Source organism: Anomaloglossus baeobatrachus, chromosome 10, assembly GCF_048569485.1.
Source record: "Anomaloglossus baeobatrachus isolate aAnoBae1 chromosome 10, aAnoBae1.hap1, whole genome shotgun sequence".
NCBI classification, from domain to species: domain Eukaryota; kingdom Metazoa; phylum Chordata; class Amphibia; order Anura; family Aromobatidae; genus Anomaloglossus; species Anomaloglossus baeobatrachus.
Window position 1 is genome coordinate 9,430,715 of NC_134362.1, and position 12,977 is coordinate 9,443,691.

The 12,977-nt window shown below is 43.0% G+C and overlaps 1 protein-coding gene across 1 annotated transcript in view; it reads right to left on the reverse strand.

Annotated features, from left to right (window-relative positions):
- Positions 1-2,702: 2,702 nt before the first annotated feature.
- The window catches only part of LOC142255062 (vomeronasal type-2 receptor 26-like), a 61,062-nt gene continuing 50,787 nt past the window's right edge, over positions 2,703-12,977 (reverse strand). The window contains exons 7-8 of the mRNA XM_075326501.1: positions 7,590-7,713; positions 2,703-3,601 (exon numbers count right to left, since the gene is read on the reverse strand). Of these exons, the coding sequence (XP_075182616.1) occupies positions 2,703-3,601; positions 7,590-7,713 (1,023 nt within the window). The remainder of the gene's footprint in view (positions 3,602-7,589; positions 7,714-12,977) is intronic.

Genomic DNA, 12,977 nt, shown 5'->3' on the forward strand with positions numbered 1-12,977 from the left:
CTTGGATTTTACAAAATTGAATTTGCTTTGGAGCATTTGGAGGGCTGCACCAAGCTGCACAAATGGTTGGAGTGATGTGTGGGAGATACCTGTTTTTCGTGCGTGGATATAATAGATACGAATGTCATACTTTTAGAAACATGATGAAATGGCAAATGCAAAGCGTGTTTATGCGTCACTGGGTGATAGCTAGGGTTGCACAAAACTGATATTGGCCAGATAGAGGACAATATCTATAACGTTTCCTATCTATGAACAGACAAAGTCATGATAAGAAAGATGATTCTAATATCTCCCGTCTGGAACCTCTAGGGGTGAAAATATTGTGAAAGTTGTGGATCTCACAAAATTCTGAAAGGCCCAGCTCATCCCACAATCAGCCCCCACATGAGCTCATCAAGGGGAAGTATGTTGGCGTGACGGTTTGTTTATAATTACAAAAGCCTGAATTGATTCTTTTTTAAATACCAGGAAGGTACATTGCCATGTAGAATTGTTCCACGTTCCATTGGAGTCCTTCCCTCTTAAATCTGAAGCCATTTCTGTGAGCCAGGTTTAGTAATTTTCTTTCATTATTCCCTTTTATTTTATGTAAATGTATTTGCTGTATTAGTTTTTTCCTCTTTGTAACATCTTTTGTAAATTTTTATAAACGCTATCTACTTTCAGATTAAATATATAAAATGTAATAGCTTTGTTCCTCTTGCTCTATAAACCATATCCCCAAAGTCATATACTATCTGTGACAGGTAAAAAGAGAAAAAAGCAGCCAGCACGATCTGAAAATGGCATGCAGCATAAAAAAGTGCAAATTCACAGATTTATTCCAACTGTACTATAATAAAAAATGAGATTTTTAACAAATAATTGATCAATTTTTGAGCCACCCCTGCCAACGTCACGGCAAATCTCAATGGGGGGATCCTACTCTGTATTATGTATTTCATGTGCCATGCGGCCTCCTAGATAGTTGGCAGGGGTGGCTCAAAGAAATAATCAATTATTTGCTAAAAATCTAAGTTTGTATTATAGTACAGTTGGAATAAATCTGTGAATTTACACTTTATATATGATGCAATCCATTTTCAGATAATGCTGGCTCCCCTCTCTCTCTCTCTATTTGTGACAGGCGTCCAATCGGCCTGTAAAATGATTTTTGGTATCAAATAGTAGTAGTTCCTTTTGTTATTGTGGCAGTGGCAGTGACTGTAACTCATTCGGACAAGCTGGTATTTGCTTTATCCCGGATCCGAGCTCAACTATGCTTCTTTCTGGTGAATGGTTGGTGGTTAAAAACAACTAGATCTCTTCAGTCTAGAAGGGAAGGAACTTATCATGTATGCAGGATGCAGGCTACTCAGGCCAAAAGGCAAGGACATCTGAGTCTACCATTCCTCCCATTTAAAAAAAAAAAAAAGTCTCCCCTCCTTTCTGCCCCGAGACCTCCTTAGACCAGGAATGACCTATAAAGAAAACTTCACTTGATTTTAGATCTAATTGCTGTGGAGATGCTGGACAAATAGTAACATCCCACTTCTCTGCCAGGGTAGGAGGACCTTCGCACCAAGCCAGAGGCACAAATTGGTTATCAGTCTGCAAAACTAGTTTCCCTACCCCAGCTAATCTTCTTATAGACTAAAAAGGGCTAGTACTGTTTCCCAAAGAGCACAAGAGAGTGTTTGCTGGTTAAAGACTGTATGTCCTGGGTAAAAACAAGTTCAGCATTTCAGGCACAGGCAGGAAAAATGGAGGAGCTGAATAAGCATTTGGTCCAGGCCAATGTCCAGCAGCAGCAGCAGTTTCAGCAGCGGCACCAGCCTGGCAGAGGCTGTCAAAGGCAAGGAAACTGCACAAACCCCAAGTTGCAGTGATGAGAGCCAGATGAGGAAGACTGTAAGAGGGGTGTTGCAAAAGGTGACTCAAGGGTAGGATGTAGGCATTCCTGTCTGTTTTTAAGAGGTTGACAGATTGGGAGAGGTTGTCTCCTGAACAGTGGGTGGAGGTTCTAGTGTCATATCTGGCTGGAGAACCTCAGAAGGAGTACTGTGACCTGGCCCTTCAGGATGCCAAGGGGTATAATACACTCATGTTGCAGATTATGGTTAGGTGTAAACCTAGCAGTCAGGGCACAACGCATGGACCACTGGGGCTACCACAGGAACAAATCTCTCAGGTCTCAGATGTTTGACCTTATGCACTTGTCATAGAAATGGCAGCAGCAAGAAACTTGATCCCCAGCCCAAATGGTGGAGTGTGTGGTGATGAACTGATTCGTTCACACTCTGCCAGTGCCAGTTCATGTTGGGATACCCAGGGAGATCCCCAAAACGCAGATGAACTGGTGGGCCTGGTGGAGAGGTACCTGGTGGTCAAAAAATCTCTGGTGAGTCAAGGGGGCTTAAGGTCACCCCACTGGGGTTCCCAATGAAATGTTGAGGCCAAATGAAAAAAAACAAGTCTTCACCTGTGGAGTCTGCATAGTCCCAGGAGAGGTCTGAGCTGTGTTCGAGGGGTACATCTCAGGACATTATCTGTTGAAGGTGTCATGCCCCAGGGCATAAATCAGCCAATTATCCCATAACCTCTGAGCCAATGGCCTGCAGAATGAGTCTAATATGAGGCCATTTTTGTCATGGTATGCTGCTAATCTATTACCATGTCTCAGGTCTACAGACATGTATGAACATGCTCTATCTATTTATCTATTTACCTAGTACATGTTTCCTTGTATTTAGTTCAGGTTTAAGCAGAATTACATAACATTTAGGGAAAAATATGCAGCCTAGGAGTCCAGCATTAGAGGTCAGGATGGCAAATATCTCCACAGTCACCATATATTTGCCTTTGGTGCTGAGATAAGCCGGGATCATGGCTATCCAGACGCTGCAGAACACCAGCATGCTGAAGGTGATGTACTTGGCCTCATTAAAACTGTCTGGTAATGTCCGGGCTAAGAAAGCTGTAATAAAACTAACAGCGGCCAGAATCCCCATATAACCCAGGACAGAGTAGAACCAAAGATCGGAGCCTTCATTACACTGAACTATGATCTTCTCCATATAAGACTGTGTGTCCAGCTCCTGGAAGGGGGGACAGAGAGTCACCCAACTCATACAGAGGACCACCTGGATGGAGGAGCAGATCAGGAGCACACAATTAGGGAGTTTTACTCCAGTCCATGTTCTCCATACACTTCCAGGTTTGGTGGCTTTGAACGCAATGTAAACTGTTATGGTCTTGGCCAACAACGAAGAGATGGATATTGAGAGAAGTAGTCCAGTGCAGATCTGACGTAACATGCAGGCAATATCCACAGGACGACCGAGGAACAAGAACACACAGAGGAAGCTGAGCATAATGGAGACCAGGAGAACGAAGCTCAGGTTCTTGTTGTTTGCTCTCACAATCGGGGTGTCGCGGTGTGAAACAAAAATTGCAAAAATTAAAGTAGTCAGAATACAGAAGAAGGTCGATAAACAAGAAAAAGCTACAGAAATTATGTCCTCACTATAAGATAAATATTCTATCTTCTTTGAGGTACAGAATGTTCTGTTCTCACTTGACCAGGCGTCTTCTGGACACTTCATGCAGTTTTCACTATCTGTAGGAGAAAGTCCATGTGAGATCCGCTCATTAGTTGAGGTTATATGTGCAGTTACAGTTAGGTCCAGAAATATTTGGACAGTGACACAAGTTTTGTTATTTTAGCTGTTTACAAAAACATGTTCAGAAATACAATTATATATATAATATGGGCTGAAAGTGCACACTCCCAGCTGCAATATGAGAGTTTTCACATCCAAATCGGAGAAAGGGTTTAGGAATCATAGCTCTGTAATGCATAGCCTCCTCTTTTTCAAGGGACCAAAAGTAATTGGACAAGGGACTCTAAGGGCTGCAATTAACTCTGAAGGCGTCTCCCTCGTTAACCTGTAATCAATGAAGTAGTTAAAAGGTCTGGGGTTGATTACAGATGTGTGGTTTTGCATTTGGAAGCTGTTGCTGTGACCAGACAACATGCGGTCTAAGGAACTCTCAATTGAGGTGAAGCAGAACATCCTGAGGCTGAAAAAAAGAAAAAATCCATCAGAGAGATAGCAGACATGCTTGGAGTAGCAAAATCAACAGTCGGGTACATTCTGAGAAAAAAGGAATTGACTGGTGAGCTTGGGAACTCAAAAAGGCCTGGGCGTCCACGGATGACAACAGTGGTGGATGATCGCCGCATACTTTCTTTGGTGAAGAAGAACCCGTTCACAACATCAACTGAAGTCCAGGACACTCTCAGTGAAGTAGGTGTATCTGTCTCTAAGTCAACAGTAAAGAGAAGACTCCATGAAAGTAAATACAAAGGGTTCACATCTAGATGCAAACCATTCATCAATTCCAAAAATAGACAGGCCAGAGTTAAATTTGCTGAAAAACACCTCATGAAGCCAGCTCAGTTCTGGAAAAGTATTCTATGGACAGATGAGACAAAGATCAACCTGTACCAGAATGATGGGAAGAAAAAAGTTTGGAGAAGAAAGGGAACGGCACATGATCCAAGGCACACCACATCCTCTGTAAAACATGGTGGAGGCAACGTGATGGCATGGGCATGCATGGCTTTCAATGGCACTGGGTCACTTGTGTTTATTGATGACATAACAGCAGACAAGAGTAGCCGGATGAATTCTGAAGTGTACTGGGATATACTTTCAGCCCAGATTCAGCCAAATGCCGCAAAGTTGATCGGACGGCGCTTCATAGTACAGATGGACAATGACTCCAAGCATACAGCCAAAGCTACCCAGGAGTTCATGAGTGCAAAAAAGTGGAACATTCTGCAATGGCCAATTCAATCACCAGATCTTAACCCATTTGAGCATGCATTTCACTTGCTCAAATCCAGACTTAAGACGGAAAGACCCACAAACAAGCAAGACCTGAAGGCTGCGGCTGTAAAGGCCTGGCAAAGCATTAAGAAGGAGGAAACCCAGCGTTTGGTGATGTCCATGGGTTCCAGGCTTAAGGCAGTGATTGCCTCCAAAGGATTCGCAACAAAATATTGAAAATAAAAATATTTTGTTTGGGTTTGGTTTATTGGTCCAATTACTTTTGACCTCCTAAAATGTGGAGTGTTTGTAAAGAAATGTGACAATTCCTACAATTTCTATCAGATATTTTTGTTCAAACCTTCAAATTAAACGTTACAATCTGCACTTGAATTCTGTTATAGAGGTTTCATTTCAAATCCAATGTGGTGGCATGCAGAGCCCAACTCGCGAAAACTGTGTCACTGTCCAAATATTTCTGGACCTAACTGTATACGCAATATGTCACTAAGCTCTTTAATCATAATTATTTCATGGTTGTTTTCTTCCACTTACATTACGTGTTTGAAAAATTGAAATTGTACAAATGGGCTCCATAAGGGAGTGGATGGGACTTTTTCTTATTAATTTCACACTTGCCTTACATGAGAAATCATCCTTCACTGTGGATCTCTCCATCTACAATGATTCTGACGACTCATCATCACCAATTACTGGTCATTGGTTTGAATCACAGAATAGCCCTTTACTTGTCTTGTAAGTAGATTTCAATGACTGTAGCTAACCATTGTTAGAAGGATTCTACCTATTTCAGAAAATAGGTCACCTACAGCGGACGATCAGAAAATAGGCCACCTACAGCGGACGATCAGGGTGTTGAGTTCTCATTTTCTTGGGTGGACTTGCTTGGCCTGGAGGAGGTCTGAGTTGTGTTTATTGCACTGTGTCATGGCTGTAGACTTTAGAAGTCTTTGTAATCTATAATACTATCGCTGTCAATGCTGATCTGTTTTTTATGTTAATATAATTTACAGTTAGGTCCAGAAATATTTGGACAGTGACACAATTTTGGCGAGTTGGGCTCTGCATGCCACCACATTGGATTTGAAATGAAACCTCTACAACAGAATTCAAGTGCAGATTGTAACGTTTAATTTGAAGGTTTGAACAAAAATATCTGATAGAAATTGTAGGAATTGTCACATTTCTTTACAAACACTCCACATTTTAGGAGGTCAAAAGTAATTGGACCAATAAACCAAACCCAAACAAAATATTTTTATTTTCAATATTTTGTTGCGAATCCTTTGGAGGCAATCACTGCCTTAAGTCTGGAACCCATGGATATCACCAAACGCTGGGTTTCCTCCTTCTTAATGCTTTGCCAGGCCTTTACAGCCGCAGCCTTCAGGTCTTGCTTGTTTGTGGGTCTTTCCGTCTTAAGTCTGGATTTGAGCAAGTGAAATGCATGCTCAATTGGGTTAAGATCTGGTGATTGACTTGGCCATTGCAGAATGTTCCACTTTTTTGCACTCATGAACTCCTGGGTAGCTTTGGCTGTATGCTTGGAGTCATTGTCCATCTGTACTATGAAGCGCCGTCCGTTCAACTTTGCGGCATTTGGCTGAATCTGGGCTGAAAGTATATCCCAGTACACTTCAGAATTCATCCGGCTACTCTTGTCTGCTGTTATGTCATCAATAAACACAAGTGACCCAGTGCCATTGAAAGCCATGCATGCCCAGGCCATCATGTTGCCTCCACCATGTTTTACAGAGGATCTGGTGTGCCTTGGATCATGTGCCGTTCCCTTTCTTCTCCAAACTTTTTTCTTCCCATCATTCTGGTACAGGTTGATCTTTGTCTCATCTGTCCATAGAATACTTTTCCAGAACTGAGCTGGCTTCATGAGGTGTTTTTCAGCAAATTTAACTCTGGCCTGTCTATTTTTGGAATTGATGAATGGTTTGCATCTAGATGTGAACCCTTTGTATTTACTTTCATGGAGTCTTCTCTTTACTGTTGACTTAGAGACAGATACACCTACTTCACTGAGTGTCCTGGACTTCAGTTGATGTTGTGAACGGGTTCTTCTTCACCAAAGAAAGTATGCGGCGATCATCCACCACTGTTGTCATCCGTGGACGCCCAGGCCTTTTTGAGTTCCCAAGCTCACCAGTCAATTCCTTTTTTCTCAGAATGTACCCGACTGTTGATTTTGCTACTCCAAGCATGTCTGCTATCTCTCTGATGGATTTTTTCTTTTTTTCAGCCTCAGGATGTTCTGCTTCACCTCAATTGAGAGTTCCTTAGACCGCATGTTGTCTGGTCACAGCAACAGCTTCCAAATGCAAAATCACACACCTGTAATCAACCCCAGACCTTTTAACTACTTCATTGATTGCAGGTTAACGAGGGAGACGCCTTCAGAATTAATTGCAGCCCTTAGAGTCCCTTGTCCAATTACTTTTGGTCCCTTGAAAAAGAGGAGGCTATGCATTACAGAGCTATGATTCCTAAACCCTTTCTCCGATTTGGATGTGAAAACTCTCATATTGCAGCTGGGAGTGTGCACTTTCAGCCCATATTATATATATATATATATATATATATATATATATATATATACATATATATATATATATATATATATAATTGTATTTCTGAACATGTTTTTGTAAACAGCTAAAATAACAAAACTTGTGTCACTGTCCAAATATTTCTGGCCCTGACTGTATGTTACTGGAAAAAAAGATGCAAGACTGATTATACCTGTGACATTAGATGTTTCTCCTTCTGAACAAGGGGCACAATCGTAACAGCAGAAGTGTATCTTAGATGTGGCCACTTTCCTCTGTCCAGGTTCACAGCTTGTTGAGCATTGGGACCTTGGAGCCTGTAGAAAGCAGACATGGTTCATACATTTGTATTTTCAGTGTCATTAAAGGGAACCTGTCACTGGATGTTCATAATACTCACCTAACGGTTGGTGCAGAGCAGACAGGTTGGATGGGCGTCTCCCTTCTCCGGGTGCCAAGATGGCCGAAGAGGAGGCATGGGACCCGGAGAACGGAGATGTCCATCCGACCAGACTGCTCTGCACCGACGGTTAGGTGAGTATTATAAACATCCGCTGACAGGTTCCCTTTAAATGCCAACATTGGTACAAATAAAAATTTGATGATACATTGTATTTGACCTTGTCCGAAAGATTAGAGAAGATAAACATGATGACAGTGTCAACCAAAGATCACCGGACACCAATAGTGATGGGCGAACCCCCCGATGTGCGTGTTCGGGAGACTCCCCCGAACGCTTTGAAAAGTTCTAGTTTGGGTTCTGAGATAATACGAACTTGCGTCTGAACACCGAACTTTGACTTTTCAGTTAGGGGATGGAGCAAGGGGGCTGTAAAAGAAAGATTATAGTTAATAATAAACATTGTAATTATACTTACCAGTCCCGCAACGCGTCCTACAGACTCTGTCTCCTGGCTGCTTCTGCTTCCAACTCTGATGATTGCTGTGCCGAGTAACCACCTCTGACTTACAGGACCTTCCATGATGTCATAGCTATGTGACCAGTCTGGTGTGAATGTTGTACAGACATTGGGTTGCTGACTGGTCACATGGCTATACTATCACGGAAAGTTCTGTAACCCACGAGGTAACAAAATTCACACCAGACTGGTCACATAGCTATGACATCATGGAAGGTCCTGTAGTCAGTGGAGGTTACCCGGCGGCACAGCTAAGTGGCCTCAGCTATGCACTTGGGTGAAGTCTGTGTGAGCAGACTTACGTTTGTCTCCTCACACAGATGTAGCAGAGCTGAAGATGCTCGCCTGCCTTTGGACTACGTCGGAGGTTTTTTTTTGAGTAATAACGATGGAGTCATAAATATCTTATGTTTTATTTCTAATAAAATATTTTTCCTCTGTGTTGTTTTATTTTACTGTTAAAATAACAGACAATCACAGATACTGTCACAGTGTGGGCGTCTGTAATTGGATGCTGGAGTAACCTGAAACCAGCCCATACATTCTAGCATCTAGAATGTATGGGAAGATTTCAGGTTACTCCAACAGCCAATCACAGACCCCATTCTGTGTGTGAGCGTTTGTGAGTGTCTGTAGGGTTCCGCACACATATAGTAGTGTAAAAATATATAATTAAAAAAATAATGTAGCGCTCCACGGTATTTTTGATTCTCAGCGCGGATACAGTGGACGGCTATGGGCTACCCCTCCAGCTGCCTGGCTTTACCTTGGCTGCCAATCGAAATACAGGAAGCCCATTAATTTTTTTTATTAATTATTTTACGAAATAATAAAAAAAAATGCATGAGCTCCCGCCGTACTTTGACCGCCAGCCAGGTAAAAGCAGGCAGCTGGAGACTGGGATTCTCAGCGTTGTAAGGCCCAAGCGTTCTGGGCCCCCCCACGCTAAAAACAGCGTCCTGCAGCCACCCATGGAAATGGCATATTGTTTCTAAGTGCCATTTCCAGGCACTTTACCCGGCTCATCCAGAAAAGCAAAATACTAAGAAAATTGTGTAAATCCTACAGATGATCAACTATGTGAAATGATACTTGTATGATCTTCTGCGTCTGTTGTAAGGTGCTGACTGCAAGGAAATATGGTAGACAAATGAGCCAAAATTTAAAGAAGCACTCCAGTAACTTTTTATTCATTCTCTATGTAGTCTCTCAGTACATATAATTCACAAATTATTACCCTATTTAGTTATTTGTATCAGAATTTTTTTTATTTCGTGTTTGTTGGGTCATGTGACCCCCAAAGAATTGCATGTCATTATGTTCTCTCAAGAATGTCACCATCTGAGTCACCAGCACTTTCTGTATGACGAAATTGTATAGATTGTACCCCTGAGATTATCCAGAGGGCTGAGCACAAACTTCTATGATGGTTACTGATGATGATTACACAGCTCCTGATCACTATAATCATGGCAGGAAACAAAAGTCAGGCTCCAAGATTGAAAATGTAAAATATGTTAGGTTATCCAGCTAAAAATTGAGGGGTTATCAACAGTAGGCAGAGATAATACTGTCTCGAACTGTAATTCTGTAATGGAGCATCAAAGTATTGATAGCAGAAATAAAATATATGATGTGTGTGTGTGTGTGTGTGTGTGTGTATATAATATATTTATATACAGCTCTGGCAAACATTAAGAGACCAGTGCAAAATTGTCAGTTTTTCAGATTTTTTCCCATGAAAAAGAGTGGGATGTTTCCCGTGCGAATCCTGCTTAGCGTGCCGTAATTTGGTTCGCACAGATGTGTTCTCTACTGCGGACGCTTCGAAGGAGTATAAAATCAAGAGTTTTATATCATGCAATATGACCTATGTCATCTATTATGCCGTATGCGATTGCAATTTGGTATATATTGGATTGACTTCAAGAGAACTCAGTGTCCGCACTAGAGAACACGTCAGAAATATAATCGTGGCACGGGAGGTGAAAGATCTAGAATCTGTCAGGACGATCCCGCGCCACTTCAAGCTGCGCCATAACTGTGATCCCACAAACCTCAAAATTAGAGGGATCGATCAAGTTCAACTTGGATCAAGAGGGGGGAATAAAAAACAGATCTTGGCGCAGTTGGAGTGTCGCTGGATCGTACGTTTAGGGACAATGTCCCCATATAGCCTGAACGAAAAACTGTCTTTTTCTCGATTCTTGTAATACTGAGGGATCCTCCGTTTTTCCTTCATTATATTTTTTGTGTGTTTTTTTATTCCTGTTTTTAATGTTCGTTTTTTGTATTTTTCCTTTCTATTTTTCTGTTTTTCTAATTTTTAGGGTATTTTGATGGACTGCCATCTATGTTGTTTGTCAAATAACCAGACAAGGATAGAAAACGCGAACCTGACTACTAGAGATGAGCCACCCCCTAGAGTTCGAGTTCGGTTCGGTTCGACGAACGGTGCCCCGTTCGACGAGCCGTTCGTCGAACGATTCGTCGAACTCTCGAACCCCTTAGGAAACAATGGGAGGCAATCACAAACACATAAAAACACCTGGAAAACACCCTCAAAGTTAAGAGGAGACACAGATATAGGCATGGCATGCCCTTCTAAAATCATGTAAAACACAGCAAGAGGACTCCAAGCAGACTCTCCCTTTTTTCCAAAAATTGGGCCCAACAGACACCACTTCAGTGGCAGCACTTGTGCCCCAGTTGCAAACTGGACAGGTTGATTTGCATCAAACACATTCAAAAATACGCCAGCCTTAACTGTCCCCAGGATGACACCGGGGTAGGTAGCAAAGTCTTTGCTGAACCATGACTTGTTCATCTTGGCTCATTTTTAAAAACACCGCAAGGGTTACTCTAAGCAGAGTCTCCCTTTTTTCCAAAAATTGTGCCACACAGACACCCCTTTAGTGGCAGCACTTGTGCCCCAGTTGCAAACTTGACAGGTACATTTGCATCAAGCACATTCCAAATCCACAAGCCTTTACTCTCCCCAGGATGACACAGGGGTAGTAAAGTCCTTGCGGATCCATGTCTTGTTCATTTTGATGAACGTTAGTCTGTCCACATTGTCACTGGACAGACGCGTGCGCTTATCTGTCAGCACACACCCAGCAGCAATGAAGACACGTTCTGAGACAACGCTGGCAGCTGGACACGACAATATATCCAAGGCGTAAGTGGCGAGCTCAGGCCATTTTTCAAGATTTGAAGCACAAAATGAGCAAGGCTCCATTTGCAAAGTCATGGCATCGATGTTCATTTGGAGATACTCCTGTATCATCCTCTGCAGCCGTTGACTGTGTCAGACTTCTTGTCTCTGTTGGCCTTGCAAAAGATGGTCTAAAAAAATTATGAAATGATTCAATAAAATTTGCTGTTACCAGCACCAGATACGGTGCTGCTGGTACGGTTAGACTGTTGATGACGAGACCGTCCCATGTTTGTCAAGTTACAACTGGGAGATTCACTCCGTGCACCATTGGGGTTTGGTGGAAAAGCCGAGCTAAGATTAACAGCGTCTGCTGATACTCCTGCATACGGCGTCCCTTTCTATGGCTGGAAATATTTCACAAAATTTGGACTTGTACCGGGGATCTAATTGTGTGGCAACCCAGTAGTCATCATCACTTCTAATTTTGACAATCCGAGGGTTATGTTGTAGATAGTGCAGCAAGAAGGCGCTCATGTGTCTTGCGCATCCATGCGGACCAAGTCCTTGCTGTGTTTGTGGCATAGACGTGCTAACCGTTCTTTCTTCCTCTGACATCTCCCCCCAACCTCTTTCAACTGAAATTTGACCAAGGTCTCCCTCATCTGCTGAGTCTTCCATGTCTATGGACAGTTTGTCCTCCATTTCTTCATGTTCTCCTGCACCTTCCTCAACATTTTGCCTGCTACCATGCACCCTTGTTAATCCCTCTCCCCCACCGTCCCATGCCTGCCGTCTTGGTGATGATGAACGTCTGGACCTTGGTGATGTTGTTATCCCTTGCGCATATGAATCCTCCTGCAGTTCCTCCCCTTCCTCTTGTCCCACCCCCTGACTCTGAATAGTGTTTAGCGTGTGCTCCAGCATGTAAATGACTGGAATTGTCATGCTGATAATGGCATTGTCAGCGCTAAACATATTCATCGCCATGTCAAAACTGTACAAAAGGGTGCATAGGTCCTTGATATGAGACCACTCCATCAGGGTGATCTGCCCCACCTCTGCATCTCGTTGGCCCAGGCTATACGTCATGATGTATTTCACCAGGGCTCAGCGGTGCTGCCACAGTCGCTGTAACATGTGGAGAGTCGAATTCCAGCGTGTCGGCTCATCGCATTTCAGGCGATGAACCAGCAGGCCGAAAGACTTCTGGAGCGATGCAAGTCGCTCAGCTGCGGCGCTTGAACGGCGGAAGTGAGCAGACAGTTTTTGTGCCCTGTGCAGAAGGCCATCTAGGCTGGGATAGTGTGTTAAAAATTGCTGGACAACAAGGTTCAACACGTGAGCCATACAAGGCACGTGTGTTACCTTGCCCAGGCAAAGGGCCGAACACAGGTTTGCAGCATTGTCACACATGGCCTTACCTGGCTGCAGGGTGAGTGGAGACAACCATTTATGAAACTCGGACAGCAGAGCTGCCCACAACTCAGCCGCTGTGTGACTC